At 37.1% G+C, this 22,678-nt stretch overlaps 1 protein-coding gene across 2 annotated transcripts in view; it reads left to right on the plus strand.

Moving 5' to 3' along the window:
* LOC150081505 (uncharacterized) overlaps positions 1–22,678 on the plus strand; it is a 363,757-nt gene that overhangs the window by 142,399 nt on the left and 198,680 nt on the right. For both annotated transcript variants that reach the window (XM_090379341.1, XM_090379342.1), the window contains exon 6: positions 5,509–5,744. In XM_090379341.1, the coding sequence (XP_090235467.1) occupies positions 5,509–5,744 (236 nt within the window). The remainder of the gene's footprint in view (positions 1–5,508; positions 5,745–22,678) is intronic.

Here is a 22,678-nt window from a genome sequence, read left to right on the forward strand (position 1 = left end):
GGGTGGCTGAGTACGTGTGCATCGTTTACCTGGGGAAGTGATGGTGCCTGGATGCGCAGTGGGACAAAAACAAGCCGGTGGCGGTGGTGTCATGCTTTGGGCAATGTTCTGCTAGGACAGCCTCAGTCCCGTCATCCATGTGTTGGGCACTCCGACATCTACCACCTACCTAAACATCATTGCTGACCAGGTACACCCTTTCATGGCAACGTTCTTCCCCTCTGGTGGTGCAGTCTTTCAGCAGGATAATGCGCCAAGCCACACCGCCCAGAATGTTCGAGACTGGTTTGCAGAACATGAGGAAGACTTCCAGGTATTGCCCTGGCCTCCAAATTCCCCAGACATCAATCCCATCGAGCATCTGTGGTTTGTGTTGGAACACGGAGTCTCAACCACGGACCTAACAGGAGTTAAAGGATCTGCTGGTTACGTGTTGGCATCAGATACCACAAGACACATTTAGTCTTCTAGAAATCTTCTAGCATCCATGCCTTGCTGAGTATGAGCTGTTTTGGCTGCATGTGGAGGAAAAACATCATAATTAAGTAGGTGGTCATAATGATTTGACTCATTGGTGTATGTGTATATATTTATTATTATGTATATATATGTATATATTTATTATGTATGTACACCGATAAGCCAAAACATTATGACCACCTACCTAATATGATGTTGATCCAAGACGTGCAGCCAAAACAGCTTGTACCTGGCGAGGCATAGACACTACAAGATTTCTAAATGTGTCTTGCAGTATTTGATTCCAACACATAACCAGCAGATCCTTTTAACTACTATAAGGTTGAGACCGATGGTGTACTTATAAACAGCAGAGAAGGCATAATTCAAATAGCAGAAGACTACTATAGAGAATTATACAAGGAGCGAGGGAATGATACCAGCAGTGGGGAAGATGGATTGCAAAGTAGCAACATATACGACATACCCGATATTCTTCCTGATGAGGTAGAACATGCATTGAAGAAAATGAAGAATCGGAAAGCCCCGGGAGAATATGAAGTTACTGTAGAGTTGTTAAAATTGGGAGGAAGAGACATAACACAAAAACTGGCAAGGCTCTTCACAAAGTGCATTAGAAAAGGTGTGATGCCTATGCAGTGGAATAATGCAATCATAGTTTTGCTGCATAAGAAAGGAGATAAATCAGAAATTGGAAATTATAGACCAATTAGCTTGTTATCCCATATCTACAAGTTGTTCACAAGGGTCATTACTAACAGATTAGAAAGAATACTTGATGAGAATCAACCGAAAGAGCAAGCTGGCTTTAGGACAGGATTCTCAACTATGGATCACCTTCACGTAATATCACAGCTAATGGAGAAAGCAAATGAATATAAAACACCATTATGCCTGGCATTTGTGGATTATGAAAAGGCATTTGACTCCATACAGCATAAGGCAATGTTTCGGGCACTGGAAAGATAAGGCATAGATACTCCATATATTATGATTTTGAAGAAAATATATGAGAGTGCTACATCCTTTATTAGACTAGACAAAGACAGTAGGAAATTTAAAATCGAGAAAGGAGTTCGACAAGGAGACACAATATCTCCGAAGCTGTTTACTGCTGCCCTTGAGGAAGCTTTCAGAAGATTAGACTGGTCTCAGAAAGGAGTCAATGTGAACGGAGAGTACCTAAACCATTTACGATTTGCAGATTACATTGTGGTCATAAGCCACGATCCCAAAGAATTAGAGGAAAATCTTAATCAGTTATGCACAGTTAATAAGGATTTTGGACTAAAGATGAATATGGCTAAAACAAAAGTAATGATGAACAAGTATGCCACGTAAAGGGAAATAATGATTGAAGGAGCAGTAATTGAAAAGGTGGAGTCATATACTTATCTGGGACAAGTTATTAGCTGTAATAATGATAAATGGCTGGAAGTAAAGAGAAGAATAAATTTTGGATGGATAGCATTCAGGAAATATAGTCACATACTGAAGAGCAATATCCCAGTTTGTCTGAAACGTAAAATAATGAATCAATGTATACTCCCCATCATGACTTATGGAAGTGAAACTTGGGCACTCACCAAAAGAATGGAAGAGAAGCTAAGAACTACACAGCGAAGAATGGAACGAATTATATTGGGAATCAGACTGTTAGATAAGAAGAGAAACACATGGATTAGGCAGCAAACTCAAGTAAAGGACATTCTTATCAAAACTAAAGAACTAAAATGGTCTTGGGCAGGACACATAGCTCGAAGACATGATGACAGATGGACTAAGAAAATAACAGAATGGTACCCAAGAGGAGCTAGAAGAAAACCTGGAAGACAAAGGCGGAGATGGATAGATGAAATTCATGAGTTTTTGAGTAGTAAATGGATGGCCAGTTCTCAAAACAGAAGGAACTGGAAAGTTGCTGGAGAGGCCTTCATCCTGCAGTGGATTGAAAATGGCTGATGATGATGATGATGAAGGTTGAGACGCTGCAGATCGAACACAAACCACAGATGCTCAGTGGGATTGATGTCTGTGGAATTTGGAGGCTGGGCTAATACCTAGAAGCCTTTCTTATGTTCCTTATAATGTGATTTTTTTTTACATATGTACGTATAATAAAGTTTAATTAATAAATTAAACACACAGTAAGACATTACCAACATTAAATACGATAATAAAGTACAGCAGACTCAATTTACCGGGATTGAATTAACCGGGATACTTCAAGACTCCAAATTTAAAATAAAAGAAAGTCAACCAGAATTCATAAAATTCAAATAATAATTAGAATAGGCATAAACATTTATTTTGTAAGTTGTGAATAAGCGACAAGAACCAGTGTTATAAGTCGTCATTGGGAAGTTAGTGTACCTATTATCTTGCAACCCCCGCTGCCTTCTCACACCTACCACTCAAAACAAAAAAAAAAAAAAAAAAGAGAGACGAAATGTTTAGTTTGATTTAGTGCCTTGCATCGATTGTTGTTCCGTCGCACAGCAAAAGGACAAATTTTGTTTTGTTATTTGTCAGGGATGTCAGAATTTTTTTTGTAGTAACTATTTATTTTTTTTGATTTAGAATTCGCAAGAGTGGTGCTTTCAAATTAAACAAAATCTTGAAATTATTCAAAAGTTTGAAAATGGTGCATCCGTTAAATATCTAAAGAACCATTATAATGTTGGTGACCAAACCATATGCGACATTGTAAAAAATAAAGGGAAGTATCATATTGGATGCTGGTAGTACGTGTTAAGTTTTTTTCATCTTTTTTTCCGTTGTTAAACGCGGGTAATTGAATCAGCAGATATGGGGACACAACCGTGTATGTGTGTGTATATATATATATATATATATATATATATATTGTTATCAGCGTATTAGGTGGAGGTGCTGAACTGTCAGGTGTAATTACCATGGAAAAATTGAGAACACATGCATGGTAAAAACAGATTATCTGAAATAAGATGAAATTAAAGTTTAACATAAAAATAAATGATAGTACCTAAAGCCGTGGGTCCTAGGACTTCAACTGGGTCGGCAGTCAAAATCGTAGGAACCACCGTAATATGCCGGGTCTCTGTTTCTGTTAGGATGCATACATATACATCACTTCCGACCTGACAGAGACCAAAAAGAAGGATTAAAATTTTTATTTCGGCTAATCTGTTTTTACCTTGCATGTTTTTTCAACTTTTCCATGGTAATTACACCTGACAGTTCAGCACCTCTACCTAATACACGAATAATAATATATTTGTCTATATTTCATTATGGTTGCTGGTTTTTTCTGCTATTACTAGTAGTACCCCGGATCCATAACCCAGTTTAATATTTTTAATTTTAATTTTTTAATACCTTTTTTTGATCGCTAACACTTTCAGTAATTTCATTATATCTTATTTTGATCAATATTATATATATATAAAAAAATACACACATTTTATTGTTTATTTTATGTTTCATGTGCTATAAAGGAATAAATTTTTAATTTTCACATTGGTGTTGTAGATATGTGCCATTAATGCTATTGTAATAGTTATCAATTAAATTATATGCTCATTGTTTTACTTAGGGCATGATCCTATTTATTTTTGAATCAGTTTTTGCTGGGATATAACTTGAATGGAAGGAATTTCCGACATTAAGGCTTAATTGTGCTGACTAGCAATTTGGTGTGCAAGCAATAGCCGTTTCGCCCATTTTTTAAAATTTATTTTATTTTTTGATTAATGTTAAATCCCAATTTTGCTAGTTAAATACTAAATTTGAATTTGTATTTGAAAAGAATATAAAAGGGTTAGTGAGGAAATGGAAAAATTACATTCATCCACATGGCCATCTCTGCTATTTTGTCAAGGGCTTTGAACAGACAGATAGCCATACGAAATGAAAGTCCCATGCACACCCATTTCTGTAGTCCCAATAACAGTTTTACTATTATTACTTACCTATTTTCAAATTTGGTGTATTCCATTTAATTTTAATAATATGTGACGAAAAATTAATATTATTTTGTGTTTGGTACTTACAGCAAACTGGGATTGGAACCCAAAACCCAATGGGTATGCATCAGCATAAAATACTGTACTATTTACCTGAAATCTGTGAAAAACATTGTGGGTGGCAGTCGGTAGGAGAAGAGATCATATTAACATATCAGTCTGTGGCTGAATATATAGGTTGCAAGGGGTGCCATCTTGCTAACTTGCTGGCAGCAATCATAATTATTTTATCTCATTCTAGGTTTTCATAACTCTATATTAATGTTGGATGAATGGCAAATTGAGATATTAATGGATCATTTTGATATTAACTAATACATTTGTAAATGTTAATGTATTAGGATTAATTCCTCTCTGTATCTACCTTTAAAGTTAGTTACAGAAAGGAATAAGAAGTTATAATGTAATATTAATACTAAATTATACCAGTCAATGTAAGTCCATTGGGATAACTATTTACATCTTCCCACAGTGTGTGTGTGTGTGTGTGTGTGTGTGTGTGTGTGTGTGTGTGTGTGTGCGTGCGTGCACGCACATACATACTGCATTAATTTTTCTGTTGTGATAGTTATTCACATTCATTTTCATTCTTTTTGCAGCCATAATGATGTGAAAGTTTTATTTTAATTTTGACTTTCTTTACTTTAGAGAAATGAAACTTTCGAGATTATATTTCTTCTACGTTATGAATTATTTCCCCCAGAATCAAAGACAAATCTTAGTTTTTAAAACTTTAGATATTCTGTTTATTCAGCTATAAAATATCATGTAATGTTTCATTTGTTTTCAAACTTCCAATATTTAGGAAAATGTCTTTTTCGATCTTAAAATCATAACAGGAATAAAAACATTTAAAATTCAGAGTTTAAGAATGAATAATTTTTTTAATTCTAATACCATAAATATCTTTTGAACACATATGTTAGCAATATGGGTATTTTTATCACTATCTTAAGTGAAATATTCATCTATTTTGCCATAAGAGGCATAATTTCTATCTTAATACAAATATCTTTTATTTCAGTTCCTGAAGCATGTTTTCGTTTGCCATACCTTTCTTCAGCTTCCCAACCTCTTCCTCCTCCTAGTATTCAGTCTCCTCCACCCCCACATCCTCCTCCTCCACCACCACCACCACCTAACTCTACTCTTTTTGGTGTTGCATCTGCTGCCACTCCCATTCCTCAGGAACCAACAACAAATGCTCGTAGTCATCGCTTGCTGGCCCGAATGAATCCAACTCACCGGCGAATTCTGGAGGTGAGGAGTTTGTCGTGAATTATTTTTAAAATAATGTGAACCTAATAAAAAAAATTAGAACTGGAATCAGTGAATTGTGTAATGAAATGTTGTAATCACTTCTCAGGCCCAAGAAATATTGGAAATATACAAACTATCCACTTACTCATATTTATTAAAAAATATATAAAAATTGCTGAAATGCATTTGTAGATTAAATGTATCTATAGTCAAAAAATAAATAAATAAATTACAGATATTTTTGAAATAAATTTTGTGGTGGGAAGGCAGAATTGAATCTTATGAATTCAAATTCAGATAAACAATGGAAGAAACAGAAGAAAGTATTACATAAAGCTCTTCAATCAATATTGATATTGAAAGTTTAAGAGAGTTCTTAGAAATAAAAGTAATAAGGTAATATACATTGCATCATTTTTATTCAGTAGTTATGTTTTTGCAATGTAACAAGAATCTTGCAATCACTGTGAAAATAAATCAGTCTGAAAGAAAATTCTGTTAGTGATAAAGCAGTTATTATTTGCAAAAGAGCATTCCAATTTGTCAAATTTCAACATAATCCTTGTCATTTCCTTCCCACCCACTCTCCTAGATAGCGATTATGGTATAACCTGTATTTAAATATTGTGATTATTAGGCTAATTCTTGACTGGTTACACCGGGTGTGCATTTTGACTACCTGAAAATTGAGAGTCCCAGAGCTGACCTTGTGGTACCCATGTTTGGAAAGGGCAAGAAATCTGAAGGAGTCAGTTCTGGAGTATGTTGAGATAACTTTTCATTTTCTTTATAATCAAAAAATTTATTGTAAATCAATGCATTATCCTGATACAAAATGAAGTTTTGTCACATTTAGTTTTCTTTATTTTAAATTGAAGTAAGGGGGTCCTTGAAAACAAAGTTTCAGTAATATTATTGACCTTTTAGGCAGTAGCAATGATACTCTATCCCCCCCCCCCCAAGGAAAAATAATGCATGATTTTTGTTGCCAGTTAACTTACTGAACATATTTTGTGCAGTGGTAACTCATCGTACTTTTATTACTCTCGCTGAATTTGGTCTCAAGTTGCACAAGTGGAGGGGAATTTAAGTGTCATCTACAGTGCTGAGTTGTCTCAGAAATTCAAAGACTTCCAATTGTAAGTCATTAAACTTAATCCCTCCACTCATCTGTGTTTCATTGACCTGCTTTCTTCTTTCATGAGCACAGTTGCTTCCAACTTATTCCTAATATTTGTGTGGCTGTTTCATATTCTCAAATCCAACAAAGTTTGGATATCTTTGGCAGTATAGTATATAATGTAATTCAAAAGTCTAAAATTGAGCCTTGTGACTTGTGATTAGTATTAGTAATGGCAAATGATACAAGAAACCAAACTTATACTAACCAAAAAAAAAATAAATAAATTCTAACATCACCTGTCCATCCCCTCCATTAGTTTGTCTAGTTCTTCCCTGAATTTATACAAACTATCCACTTCCACAACAACAGATGGAAGTTTGCTCCAACAATTAACCACCTACTGACTGAAAACAAACTTCCATACATCTATTGCAAACTTCCATAAATTCAAACTGAGGAAATGTGCAACCACATTTCCTCAGTTTGAATTTTTGCCTCTCATGTAGGTAATAAGAGGAAGAATACCATCATCATTGAGAATGCTCAATCTGTTTAAAGCCTAAAAACCGTTCAATCAGATCACCCTCGCACATGGCTAGGCATTAGATGTTGCAGTCTGCAGAACTGGAGCCTTTCTTGGTAAGAGCACCCTTTTGTTCCCATTACTAATCTGATTTTCATTCTCTGCACCCATTCCAACAGCTACACCTCCTTCCAAAAATGAGGCCTCCAGACCTGTATACAGTACTCAGAATGTGGAATAACATTTTGAATAGATGTGAACTGTTGCCTTAAGCAATGGGTTAATCACCTCCTTATCCCTACTAGCAAAATTCCTGTATATCATTGACAAAACACCACGAGCCGAGCTAGCAATCTGTCTGCAATGAGCAGTCTGGAGAGTGAGTTACTGGGGATTTCAAGAGCACCTGGGAGTCGTAATGGAACAAGTAAATACATGGGCTGTGTTAGGGTAACTAAGAGTAAGAACAGGTGCATATACCAATAAGCCAAAACATTATGACCACTTACCTAATATGATGTTGGTCCTCCACGTGCAGCCAAAACAGCTCATACTTGACCAGGCATGTAAGTTTTCTCTACAAGATTTCTAAATGTGTCTTGTGGTATCTGATATCAACTTGTAACCAGCAGATCCTTTAACTCCTGTAAAATCCGTGGTTGAGATACTACAGATCAGAGTTGGTGTTTCAATACAAATCACAGATGCTCAATGGGATTGATGTCTGGGGAATTTGGAGGCCAGGGCAATACCTGGAAGTCTTCCTCATGTTCCACGAACCAGTCTTGAACGACCTGGGCAGTGTGGAATGGCACATTATCCTGCTAGAAGACCATTGCCATGAAAGGGTGTACCTGGTCAGCAATAATGTTTAGGTAGGTGGTAGACATTAGGTGCCCAGCACATGGATGACTGGACCAAGGGTATCCCAGCAGAATATCACCCAAAGCTTGTTTTTGTCCCACTGTGCATACAGGCGCCATCACTTTCCCAGGTAAACGATGCATGTGTACCCGGCTGTCCACATGGTGCAACAGGAAACGTGATTCATCGCACCAGACGACCCTTTTTCCAATAACTCAATATCCAATTTCAATCCTCACGTGCCCATTGTAGGCACTGTCGCTGGTGAACTGTGGTTACCATGGGCACTTGGAGCAGCCATCATTACTCAGCCCCATTTTTAGCAAGGTTCGATGTACTGTGTTGTGACACATTACTCACGTCATCAGCATTCCAATTACCGGTGAGTTGCACCACAGTTGCCCTTCTATTGCCACGTACCATCTGGGAGAGCCTTCGCTCACTTCGAGCATCGATGAAGCATGGTCGTCCAACACCTTGCCAGCGGTTTGTGGGTTCCCCTTCCTCTGACCACTTTCAGTAGGTACTAACCACAACTGACAGTGAGCACCCCACCAGCCGTGCTGTTTTGGATGTGCTCTGACCCAGTTGTCTGGTGATTACAATTTGGCCTTTGTTAAACTCACTTAAGTCCGCTGCCTTTCCCATCTGAAGAACAAGAGTAACACTGATCAACGGAATTCAGCATCAGGTGTTTTTATACCATGTCCCTACCCGAATCACGTGCCGTAGTTCACCTGCATTTGCTTCGATTTGCATAACGACTTGGTGGTCATAATGTTTTGGCTCATCAGTGTATATACTTGCATGTACACCAATGCTAGAAGTATAGGAAATATTTGATGAATTTGAAGTGCTGATCAAGACATCAAAGGCAGATATTGTTGGGATATCAGAGTCATGGCGTCATGCAGATTTAAGCAGTGCAGAATTAAAATTTGGGGAGTACAATGTGTACTGAAAGGATAGATAGGAAGGGGGGAGGAGGAGGAGGGGCTATTGTTTGTTATTTGGTTTTTAGGAGCATTAGCAACTAAGGTCATATTGCTCCGGGGATATGCGGTGGTCATTCCCTGACCTTTCCGTATTTGGTGAAGCACGGGCTCGAACCCCGTGCCCACCAAATACGGAGGCCTAATCAAGAAGCATGTGTTACGCACTGCTGCTCCTGCCCACCTGGCTATGGAGGCACCGGAGGAGGGATTATGCTGTTAGTTAAGAAGTGCATCCAGTTCTTATGGGTGGACAGAGCAAAGTTTTTTCAGTTTGGTTTGACATAAACAATGGGAAAGAGAAAGTCAGAGTAGGAGTGTGTTATAGGCCTAATGACTGATGAGCACAATGAACAATTGTGCAGAGAAATTTTGGGCCCGTAAATCAGAAAGTCTTATAATGGGAATTCTAAGTAAACTGCGGTACAAGTAAACACATGGGTTGTGTTAGGGTAGCCAAGAATAGAAATAGGTGCATGTATACTTGCGTGTACACCAATGCTAGGAGTTTAGTAAATAAATTTGATGAATTTGAGGTATTTCTCAAAACATCAAAGGCAGATATTGTTGGGATATCAGAGACTTGGTGTCACACAGATATAAGGAATGCAGAACTGGAATTTAGGGAGTACAACGTCTACAGAAAGGATACACTGGATAGGAAGGGAGGAGGGGTTATGCTATTAAGAAATACATAAAATCCAAGGAAGTGAAGCCAGTGGACATCACTGGACAGTGCAGTGTCGAGTCAGTTTGGTGTGACATAAGCATTGGGAGATCAAAATTGAGAGTAGGAGTGTGCTATAGGCCTAATGACTCTGATGAGTATAATAAGAAACTGTACAGGGAAATAGAGGGCCAGTAAATCAGAGAGTCTTATAATGGGAGATTTTAATTTCCCAGATATTGACTGGAGTTTGGGGGCTGGTTACTCACACACTAGCAAGGCTTTTGTGGATTTATTCGATGATTGTTTTCTACATCAGCATGTTCGGGAGGCAACTAGAGGGAGGAATACTCCTGATTTGATTATCAGCAGTGATTCTTCATGCATTAAGAATCTTCAGATAAAGGAACCACTAGGTGGCAGTGATCACAGTGTGCTGAAGTGGGATTTACTCAAAGAGGTAACTACCATTAGGGGTAAAGGGAAGGGTTATTGCTTTCGTAAAGGCGACTACGATGGACTGAGACATTATTTAAATTCTATACAGTGGGACCAACTGATGATGTTACCAACAGCAAATGCAAAATGGGAAGCATTCAAAGAACTTATCTTGGAAGCTACTAGGTTTTACATACCAACTAAGAAATATTGTTCAAGGTTTAGGCATAAATGGATGTCAGATGAACTGATGAGGCATATGGCAGAGAAGAAACATGCATGGGATACATACAAATTAACACATGACACAGAAGCCTATGATAGATACAAGTTGATCTGTAACCAAGTTACAAAGGAGGTTAGGCAGGCGAAGGCAGATTATGAGAAATCTTTGGCAAGGGATGCAAAGAAAAACAGCAAAGAGTTCTTCACTTATGTAAACTCTAGAAGGAAGGGGATGAATCAGATTGGTCCACTTGATATCGATGGGTCAACTGTTGATGATCCTGCTCAGGTAGCTAACAAACTAAATGAATATTTTGCATCGACATTCACACATGAGGAGTTATTTAGCGAGGGGAAAGCCAGGGGTGTATTCAACTCTAGCAGTAAGCTAGAGAATCTTGTAATAACTGAGAGTAAAGTGGAGGAGAAACTGTTGAAGATAAACACAAGAAAGGCACCTGGGGTTGATGGGATCTATCCAGTTATATTAAAGGAGGCAGCAGAGGAAGTAAGCAAACCCTTAGCCATAATTATGAGAGCTTCCTTGGACTCAGGGGAGGTACCCGCAGACTGGAGATGTGCAAATGTGACCCCAATTCACAAAGGAGGATCAAAGGCTGACACAAGTAATTATAGACCTGTGAGTTTAACTTCTGTTCCAGGAAAATTAATGAAGGTACTAGTTAAAGAAGCACTACAGAATCATTTAGACAAGACTTCAGTTATAGCTCGGACACAGCATGGTTTTGTTAAGGGGAAGTCTTGCCTGACCAATTTGATTGGATACTATGATGCAGTCACAAAGGAACTGGATGCAGGGAATAACTTTGATATTATATACTTGGATCTTAGAAAGGCTTTTGATACTGTTGCACATGGAAAACTGCTGCACAAATTGGAGCAGTGTGACATTGGAGGCAAATTGCTGCTGTGGATAAAGGGGTGGCTGAGGGGGAGAAGACAGAGAGTGGTAATTAATGGACACTGCTCATCGTGGACTATTGTTATTAGTGGAGTCCCTCAGGGCTCAGCGTTGGGTCCATTATTGTTTTCTGTATTCATAAATGATATTGATGATGGTATATCAAGTTTAATGTCGAAGTTTGCAGACGATACAAAGGTAGGCAGGGTTGTCAAGGACACTACTGAGACTATGCTGCTGCAACAGGATCTGGAAAGGTTGAGCAGATGGGCTGAGAGGTGGCAAATGAAGTTTAACATTGACAAATGTAAAGTAGCTACACATGGGAAACAGCAACCCCAGAGCAACGTATGAACTCTGTGGTACTACACTGACAGTGGTAGAGAATGGAAGGGACCTGGGGGTGGTTGTGTAGGCAGATATGAAGTTCTCTGAGCAGTGCAGACGGGCTGCAAGGGTAGCTCATGGTGTGTTGTCAATGATATATAGTAGGGGTGGGCAACAGCCAGCCCGCGACGATGTTGAATCCAGCCCCCTCGGTAAACGCATAAATATAGAAAATCCATACCTGACTACACTCGCCGTAAACGTTCGGTTCACTCGGGAATCGCGGCCAGTACAACAGTAACCAAGTGATTCTACGCACCGTCAAAGAGTTATTTCCTAATTATTATTGTAGCATCGATCGAACGAAGTTCCGTTGGGTTTGACTTCTTATTGAAAAAAATAATATTGGTGCGAGATGTTTTATGTTTTATGCCTTTTCTAATTATTACAAATTTTAATTTAATATAATTTATAGCCCATAAAATGAGCCAATTAAAAAAAAAAAGAAAAATTGATGCCGAATGCCGCATTTTCAATGATAATTGGACATTCAGATTTTTTTTTTAAAAATACATTAATAATTTGGTAATTCAAGTAATATAACATTTTTTAGGTTCTGATTTTTTTTTATTAAATCGTTCAATCTATTCCGGCCCGCAACATGATGCAAAAATTTCATTCGGCCCGCTGACGAAAAAAGTTGCCCACCCCTGATATATAGGAATTTTTCTAGCAGGGATAAGGAGGTGATTATTGCCTTGTATAAGGCAATGGTCAGGCCACACCTAGAGTACTGTATACAGGTCTGGAGGCCTCATTTCAAGAAGGATGTAGAGCTGCTGGAACGAGTATAGAGAAGAGCAACAAGATTAGTGAATGGAACAAAGGGGTGCTCTTACGAAGAAAGGCTTAAGTTTTGCAAATTACAGTGTCTGGAGACTAAGGCACCAGTGAGGTGATCTGATAGAGGTGTATAAAGCATTGAATGGTTTGAGCATGCTCAATGCTGATGGGATTCTTCCTCTCGCTCAGAATAATCGCCTGAGAGGGCATAAATTAAAATTGAGGAAAGACAGATGTAGGATAGACGTGCGGAAATTTGCCTTTAGCCAGCAAGTGGTTGGTTGGTGGAACAGACTTCCATCCCTTGTCGTGGAAGTTGATAGCCTAAATAAGTTTAAGGCTCAGCTGGACAGGTATTTTGAACGAACAGAGGGGTGAAGTGGAAGTGGGTTTTTTTTTTTTTTTTTTTTTTTTGGCTGATGCTGCATAAGCTTGCTTTCTTGCATCAAATGCTTCTACTAATGCTAATATCAGTCTAAAATGCTAACTTTCCATGTATAGACTGGAACTTTTGGGTTGGTCACTCGCATGGCAGCAAGATTTTTTTGGATTTATTGGAGGATTGTTTTCTACAGCAACATGTTTGAGGGGCATCCAGAGGGAGTAATACTCTTGATCTAATTATCAGCCGTGATTTTTCATGCTTTAAGAATTTGCTGATAAAGGAACCACTAGGTGATAGTGATCATGGTATACCGATGGTGGATTTACTTAAAGAAATAACTACCATCAAGAGTAAAGGGAAGGGTTTTTTTTTTTTTCGTAAAAGTGACTACAGTGGTCTCAGACAGTTTTTAAATTCTATACAGCGAGTTCAATTGATGATGTTAAAAACACTGAATTATAAATTCGCTGCAATTCAAGGAATTAATCTTGGAAGCTAGTAGCATTTTCATACCAACTGAGAAATACTGTTCAAAATTTAGACCTAAATGGATATCAGTGAACTCAGTGGTGGGAATCAAAAAGTTTAATAACCGGTTCTCTATCACCTTACTCCCCCTTTTCAAGGTAAAAAAGAAAAACCAAACATAGGCCAAAAGAAGCGTAGCTTGCATGCTGTTCAGTATGAAACGGCCTTTAGGGGCAAGTTCGGTGGCCTCGGGAAATTCTAGTAACAGGTTCAACGCAACCTGGCTGAATCCCACCACTGGATGAACTAATGATACTCTTGGCCGAGAAGAAAAATGCGTGAGGTGCATATAAATTGGCAGGTGACACAGAAGCCTGTGGCAGATATAAGTTAGTCTGTAATCAAGTCACAAAGGAGGAGGTTAAGCAAGCAAAGTCTGATTACTAGAAATCCTTGGCAAAGGATGCAAAGAAAAACAACAAAGACTTCTTTCCTTATGTAAACTCTAGAAGAAAGGGGATGACTCAAATTCCCTTCCTTCCGTAGTTTATGGCCAAAATCACATTTCTGTCCTCCGGCCCACCGTGATTTCTCTGGTAAGACTTATGACCAGTCCGCCTCTGTTAGAGAAGAAATATGAAATTGTGAAACACTTTGAGTGAAATGAAAGAACATGTGATATTGCACATGCTACAGGCCTAAATGAGGCAACGCCAAGAATTAGAAAGAATGCAGAGAAAAAAAAAAACAACTTTCATAGCAGGAACAACTCAAAGTGTAATAAAATCCATTAGATCAAGACACAAAGAATTGGAAGAGATGGAACGTATGTCATCTATTTGGACAGAAAATCAAACAGAGAACAAGTTTGTTTACAATAGAAGCAAAAGCATTAGCAATATTTTATTACGTAATAGTTGTAATAAAATAGTTACGTATTTTATTACGATTATTTATTGCGTTTGGTAATGATTTTGTTACAAATGTGTGTTTAACCTTGAGTGGTCGGCACCTAACCCTATTTTTCCCATAGGGCCTGTTATATATATTGCATGATTTTGCATTGCACGAGGGTTTATAGGAACAACTATCGTGCTATACAAGGACTGACTGTACTGCTACCCATCTGCAGTACTTTGCATTTGTCAGTGTTAAATTTCAAGGTTTTGCCAGCCTGGTAGTATTATGAAGTAGCCGAGTGTGGGAAGTGCAATATTATAAAATTTTCTATTATTTATAAATGTGACTTAAGCAATCTAAAGCAAAAATTAATTGCATAATTTAACATTATATTGATTGAATGATAACTTGTGCAACAAATTTTGAAAAAATTTAGTACTGGCTAGCGTTATATTAACTGAAAAATGAAAATTCCAATGTATACAGTCAGTCCTCGTATAACATGTGTTTACACTACACAAATTTGATCATACACGATTTATAAATAGGGGAACGAACGAACCGAATTCGCTTATGCACGATTCTCCTTTGTTTTTACAACAAATGGCAGTCGAACATGGAATCACCCCAACTGAACACAACACGATAGGAATGAAGAGAAGATTCTGAAAATGTATTTGTTTTTTTTATATCAGTGAAGGAGAAACACATTTCACCATAATAACGTAAAACCCACACAATTCCAGCTATCGGTATTATTGCAAATGCAATTATATTGAGTTTACTACCAGTTTATAACAGATTCCACTAGCAGAAACGCAACTGGAAATGTTTTTATTGTTTTATGGTAGTTATCCCCAGAAATGTGCTTTAGTAAAATGTGAGGTGTTAATAGTGTCTCTGCCTTTATGGTGTTGTTTATTCAGTTGCTACACGCGTGCAGCTTTGTTTGTGTATCAAGCATGCCTCCTTATTTTGTAATTATGCTTTATTCCCTAAAAATGAGTAAAATACTTAAAAGGAAGTGTTGATGAAGACACTACAGATTCAGTGAGAAAAAGAAAAGCAATATCGATAAACAGAGGCGGACTGGGTCAAAAATTCTTACCCTGGAAAATTTATAGTGACCTCATACTAGCGTTTATGGCCAAAATCACACCGGCCTCTGGCCCACTGGGGTTTCCCCGGTAAGGCTTATGGCCAGTCTGCCTCTGTCAATAGAAAAAATATATGAAATTGTGAAACACTTTGAGCGAAATGAAAGACCATATGGTATTGCACATGCTACAGGCCTAAATGAGGCAATGCCAAGAATTAGAAAGAATGCAGAGAAAATAAAAACAACTTTCATTACAGGAACTACTCAAAAGTGTAATTAAAATCCATTAGATTAAGACACGAAGAATTGGAAGAGATGGAACAGCTGTTATCTGTTTGGATAAAAAAATCAAACAAAGAACAAGTTTGCTTACGATAGAAGCAAAAAAGCATTAGCAATATTTTATTACGTAATAGTCGTAATAAAATACTTATGTATTTTATTACGGTTATTTAGGGTGTTTGGTAATGTTTTGGTTAAAAATGTGTGTTCAATCTTGGGTAGTTGGCACCTAACCCTATTTTTCCAATGGGGCCTGTTGTTTATATTGCACGATTTTGCATTGCACGAGGGTTTCTAGGAACACAACTATCGTGCTATACGAGGACTGACTATATACATAAACACACTAAATTTAACAAATAAGATACTTTTTATTTAAAAAGTAGAATGTTTTAATAACAAATTTAAAAAAACTATTTTATTAGAATTCAATGTAAAAAAATAATGAAAAATTTTTAAATCTAAATGTTTAAATTTAAATGTTTTCTGATTTAACTTCTTACTCATTATGGGTTCTTACTTTGTTTTATTTTATTGCAATATATATTATTATATTTATTTCATGTATGGAGACCAAGAAAATGCATTATTATTATTATTAGCCATATGGTACAACATGCTTTTATGGCTTATGCTGCATCAGCCAAAAAAAAATTTCTGAGTTACCCTGAGAGAGAGAGGGAGAGGGGTGGAGAGAATCACCAAGAAAATAGAAGAATGATGAAATCCAGCTCAGGACTGTGGGTGTGCCAAACCCATACTTACCAGATGTGAACCCCCGGAGTATCTAACAATTCACAGAATTTAACATGATGTAATAGCTTGTGGAATTATAATACAGTAAATCCCCGCTATTTGCAATTTTGCATATTTGTGGTTGCCGATTTAATATAAAATGTAACAAAAAAAAATGTGAATTTTAAAGCGACGTGAACATTTTCCGCCATAAAAAATATGGGCATAGCTAAAATCATCTTTCCTGGTCAAAACAGCACTCAGTGGGGGGGGGGGACAGTCGTGAGCACAGATGCTTCCCGCTAATGTTATATTTATCTGTTGTATTGTATATTTATCAGTGATATTGATGAAGGTATATCAGGCTTAGTGTCAAAGTTTGCAGATGATACAAAGGTTGGCAGGGTTGTTAATGGCAATCGTGACAATCGTGAGCACAGATGCTTCCCACTAATGTATATTTATCTGTTGTATTGTATATTTATCAGTGATATTGATGAAGGTATATCAGGCTTAGTGTCAAAGTTTGCAGATGATACAAAGGTTGGCAGGGTTGTTAATGGCAGTGTGTACTGCAACAGGATCTAGATAATTTGGGCAGATGGGCTAAGAAGTGGCAACTGAAGTTTAACCTTGACAAATGCAAAGTACTGCATATTGGTAGAAGTAACCCCAGAGGAATGTACCAACTGTGCAGTACTACACTTGGGTAGTAGAAAATGAAAAAGACCTGGGAGTCAGATATGAAATTTTCTAAGCAATGCAGACAGGCTGCCAGGGCAGGTCATGGGGTTTTGTCAATGATATATAGGAATTTTGCTAGCAGGGAAAAGGAGTTGATTGTCTTATACAGAGGGACCATTGTCCCTCTGTATAAGGCAATGGTCAGGCCACGCCTTGAGTACTGCATACAGGTCTGGAGGCCTCATTTTAGGAAGGATGTAGATTTGCTTGAGCGTGTACAGAGAAGGGCAACAAGATTTGTGAGGGGGATGAAGGGATCCTCTTACCAAGAGAGGCTTAAGTTCTGCAAATTGCAGTGGCTGGAGACTAGGCACCTGCGCGGTGATCTGATTGAGTCAGAATGCTCAACCCATTCAACCCTTGAATGGGTTGAGCATTCTGAATTCTGAATTCTGATGGGATCCTTCACTTGTTCAGATTACGAACCTAAGGGGGCATAAATTCAAATTAAGAAAAGACAGATGTAGAATAGATGTGCGGAAATTTGCCTTTAACCAGCAGGTGGGTAATTGCTGGAATAAACTTCCATCTGTCGTAGAAGTTGATAGGTTAAATAAATTTAAGGAGGAACTGGACAGGCATTTGGAGGGAATGGTTTGATTTTTTTTTTTTTTTTTTTTTTGGCTGATGCTGCATAAGCTCATACAGTTGCTTTCTTGCATCACATGCCACTACTACTACTACTACTAATAATAATAATAATCCTTGTTCAGTATGTGTTATGCGCTTGTCATGGAAGGTTTCATTTGCTTTTAATTGATATGCTTACAAAAGTGAAAAATATACTGTTTTGCAGTGTTAATGTAAACAGACTTTTTGAGTGTTAATTGTTAAAAGGAAGTGACTTTATTGTGGACAAGTTCTTTTCTAACCCTTACGAAAATATGGCTACGAATAACAAGGGAATTGTGAAAAGATCAAAGAGAGTGATGCCATTGGTGAGTAAAATTGTGTTATTAGATAAAATTTCTAATGGTGAAAATGTCGCGTCAGTGGCAAAACATAAAATCAATGTCACTAGTACATTCAATCAAGAAATCGGAAGAAAAAATCCACCGTAATGTCCATGAAAACATGCTGATTGCTTCAAAAATTTGCTCTGTAACTCGTGATGTTAAATTAGAAAAAATGGAAAAAGCTCTAAATCTGTGGATAGAAGACCGTACTCAAAATAAAATTACGTTAAGTTCACATCATTCATGAAATGGCAAAACACTTTTATCAACACTTTAGCGAAAGTCTTAAAAGTCGATATGGCCTTCATAATGTGAAACTTTTAGGCGAGTCTGCATCAGCAGATTTCGTGGCTGCAGAGAGTTTCCCGACTGAATTAAAAAAAATTAATTCTGGACAAAGGATATGTTCCCGAACAGGTGTTCAATGCAGACGAAACTGGGTTGTTTTTTAAAGATTTGTTTGAAATTTCTAATAAATATTACATTTAATATTAAATTGTTTCTTATTTCATTTCGATACCATATGCTTGTATTTCACTATAATATTATGTAGGTACATATAATACATACGTAGACAAAATTTTTAAACTAGTTTTTCTTATCTATTTCATACTTTGGAATGGAACCCTTTTATTACTGTGGGTGCCATAACTCAGTATTTGCATTTTCGGTATTTGTGCAGTTTCTCAGGAACATAACCCCTCCAAGTAGTGGGTTTGCTCTACTCAGCTTGCCATAGAGATGGCTGCAGAGGGAGTGAGTCAATACGCTGAGTCAACTCAAAGTGCTGCCCAAAAGATTTGAATAGCAAAAGTGAATCTGAGTCGAATCTAAGTGAATCTCAGCGAATCGCAGAATTCAACCAACATCGATGCCACCAACCGACTATCATCTAATAGCTCAGCATAAAGCACACAACAATATTCTCAGTAATCTGGATTCACAGTGTTGACTATGCGATGGCTGCATGACGTCAGCGTGATGGTCGAATAGTGGGAGGTCTTATAACTGTGTAGGTAAGTTACGTACCAGAAAGCTGAGTTCTACCAATCTTTCGGCACCCGAGCACAATTCCAGCTGGATTGGCGTCCGCTCCTGTTGTATTAACCTCGATCACATAGTATGTTTGAATTAATATTGATCAAGATCGGTATCATACAATACTGTGAGAAATGCTTAAATATTAGCTGAGCAGTCAGTTAAATTCACCGGGTGGTGCTGCCATTCGATAGGTCCTGGGGCAAACACTGAATTTCAGTTGCCATTTCTTAGCCCATCTAACCAATTTTTCTAGATCTTGTTGCAGTAATGTATACCTTGATTACTCTCATTTAATTTACCACCTTGCCAACCTTTATGTCATCTGCAAACTTAGACATTAAGCCTATACCTTCAACAATATCATTAAAGAATATAGAAAACCACAGTGTACCCAGCACTGAACCCAGGGTTATAATAAGCATTTAAACATCAATCACTCCTGATCTGATCAGAAGCATAAGTGATTGAATCATCGATTTTTGAAATTGGAAGGCAGCCGGAGTGAGGATCATCTTGGACAGACAAGCAGACTGTAAGCATTGCAAACTATTGAAGTCTTTGAATGACACACATAGCATCTTCTCCAAAATCTGTTAATAACATTTTATGAATTTCACTTGCACATTTCCCTTATTTGAAACAACAGTTGATGCACCTTCCATCAACATTGCTAATTCAGGCCGACTGTAGAAAAATGGGTGATTCATACATTACTGTGTCTAGACGAGTCACTGAACATATTGTAACTTGCTATGGGACTGCAATTTCAGGATACAAGGCAAGAGATAAACTTTTTGATACCCCTTCCTCAAGAATTGCATGCTGGAGAATTCTTGTACATCTAACCAGCTTTTAGTTCACGAATTTTACAGTATGTGTTATCCAAATATATATTGCCCTTAAAATATTTCTTTATTTCACTTCATCTGTGTACCCAATATCAGAGAGAATATCAGTGAATTTGCTCCAAAAAAACACTTTGCAGTGGAGAATAATATAAAAAAAAAAAAAAAAAAAATTATTATTCTTCTTAAGGAATAATTTACCATGTGGTATGTGCAGTCTTTATCAATTTACATGACATTTTCTTCTTAATAATGTACTACAGAGAAATTTATTGAATTTCTCACAGATAATAACAAATATTGCCGTTTCAGTTTTGTTGCTATTAGAGTCATGAAGCTGACAAGCTATATGTTAAAATAAGTTCTTTGTTTATTTAACATGGCATCTTTCTCTTTTAGTGATTCTTATTTAGTAAACTTAGTGACTCACTGCAAACTGCTCTTACCAGTGCCTGCTGTGTAACTGGTCATACAGTGCTTGCATGAGCTGGTGATCAGTTTAATGTTCTTTAAATCAGCTAAGAGCGAAGTGAGATAGATTATAGTTGTCAGTTTTACTTTGGTTGTGTAGAATTTAAATCTATTATTTTAAGCATGCAAATAAACCTCTATGATTAATATCGAAGAGAGAGAATTTTTATTGCCCTTCACAGCCATAAAGCCAGGGGTTTACAGCCTCCCGATACTTCTGAAATACTCGAACAATTATTTACAAAATGAAAAAAGGTAACTATACAAATGAAAACATATTTCAATACAAAGGAGAGAACTCTTCAAGAGTTAGGTCTGATTGAGCTGGCTTAACATCGAGATAAGAGCACCAGCTCAATCAGCCAGAAGCAGATGCACGGTACAGATCAGTCATTACTGATTAGTCCTGCTAGTCGTAATTTTTTTCCCTGTATGTCCGGTGTCAATGGTGAATTTGTTCAGGGCCGGCGTCAAGTACCTGGATTTGCTTAAGCATCTGCTGAGGGAGGAACCTGTCCGAGAGATGGAGTCGTGCTGAAAATAGGTAGAGCTCGGGATTGGCCTTAAGGTCAGCAGAATTTTAAAAAAAAAGCAGGGGGAATCCTCCAGCCACAGCAGGTATCCCAGAATGAAGGTGTTGCAATTATGCATGTTATCATCTTGACTGTTGCTAGGAGGCATTGGTCGTCGATTAAGGTGGGAACCTGTGGAATCCCAAGAGAGTCAGAAAGCTGCATGGTACGAATCAGAGCTGGAAGGTTGTGCTTCCTGTTGGCCCACTTTAGGGGCCAGAATTCTGCTGCAAAGAGTGGTTGCTTTATTGACGGTGCCGCTGAGGCCCAACTTTCAGCAACATACAGTAAAGGTGGAAATATAACTGTTCTTATGTACAAGCGATTAACCATAAAGTTAATCATGCTTACATTTTTACAGCTGTGCTCACATTGGACATTTCCTGTCTCTCTTTGCTCTAGGCTGTTTTAGAGTGACATCAACATAGTCACAGTCTTGCACAAAAATTGTATGTTATATACAGTTCTTGTTGTGACTACATAAGTCTTATATTATATGACTGCAATATGCAAGTATGTAGTTCTTACTATATTATGAAGTTTGCTGAACAAGCAACAGCAGTAAAAAAGACTATTTTTAACATGGATTGCAACTCTTAAACAGCAAATGATTTTCTCTTAGCTTTATATATAATAAAGAAAATAGTGCTAAGTTTAATGTACAGCTTACCAGATTTGAAATGTCTAGCTTCATGACTCTAGTTATAATGGCTGCAAAAATGAAACTTAGCAATCTGTGTTATTATGTTTGACTGAATTTCTCCACAGTACAATTGTTATCTTTCTCATTTTAGTTAAATTAACGTGTTGATTGTCTTTTCAAAAACATGTTTATCAAAATGAAACTAAGTGATTTGGGATTATTTTAAATGGAACAATTGTGACAATTCTGTATGGTATATAAGTATGATACGGACTAAAGACTGACATGTTGTTGTCTTATTCAGAACTTCAAAACTTAAATCTAAAACAGGTAAAAATTGAACCAGGTTTTACCATATTACTCCGTTGTGATTAACATGCATAAGAGGAGATTGCAATATAATAAGTCTTATATGACAATGTAAGAATAATGATAATTTATTGGCTTAAACAGAAGAAAATCAGTAGCTATGCATGCATAAAAACAAGTAATTGGTTGTACCAGTAATAACCGTTAGAGTTTTGGAAATTTCAAATGGTCCAAGTTAACATTTGAAATTTACTAATCAAAAAGTATATATTCAAATAAAATTGATGTATACAGTTTGCATTATGTGTAAGAGATTTAGTAGTACCAATCAGATAATTGTAATAGTATGTATCATTACTGCTGGACTATCAGCTTTCGATTCGTTATTTTATTCCATACTATCCCATTTCCTGTTACGTTTTTAATGATAGTGTGATTGTCCTATTTTATTTATTTATTTTTTTTTTCTTCTGATGCTTTCAACATTCATTCACCTTCCTCTTTGTGTTTCTCTAAGCCCAAAGAAAAGTGAATGAACTGTATCCATTCATTTTTGCTAA

This window comes from Mastigoproctus giganteus, chromosome 8 (assembly GCF_048544385.1).
Source record: "Mastigoproctus giganteus isolate SK-2022 chromosome 8, ASM4854438v1, whole genome shotgun sequence".
Taxonomy (NCBI): domain Eukaryota; kingdom Metazoa; phylum Arthropoda; class Arachnida; order Uropygi; family Thelyphonidae; genus Mastigoproctus; species Mastigoproctus giganteus.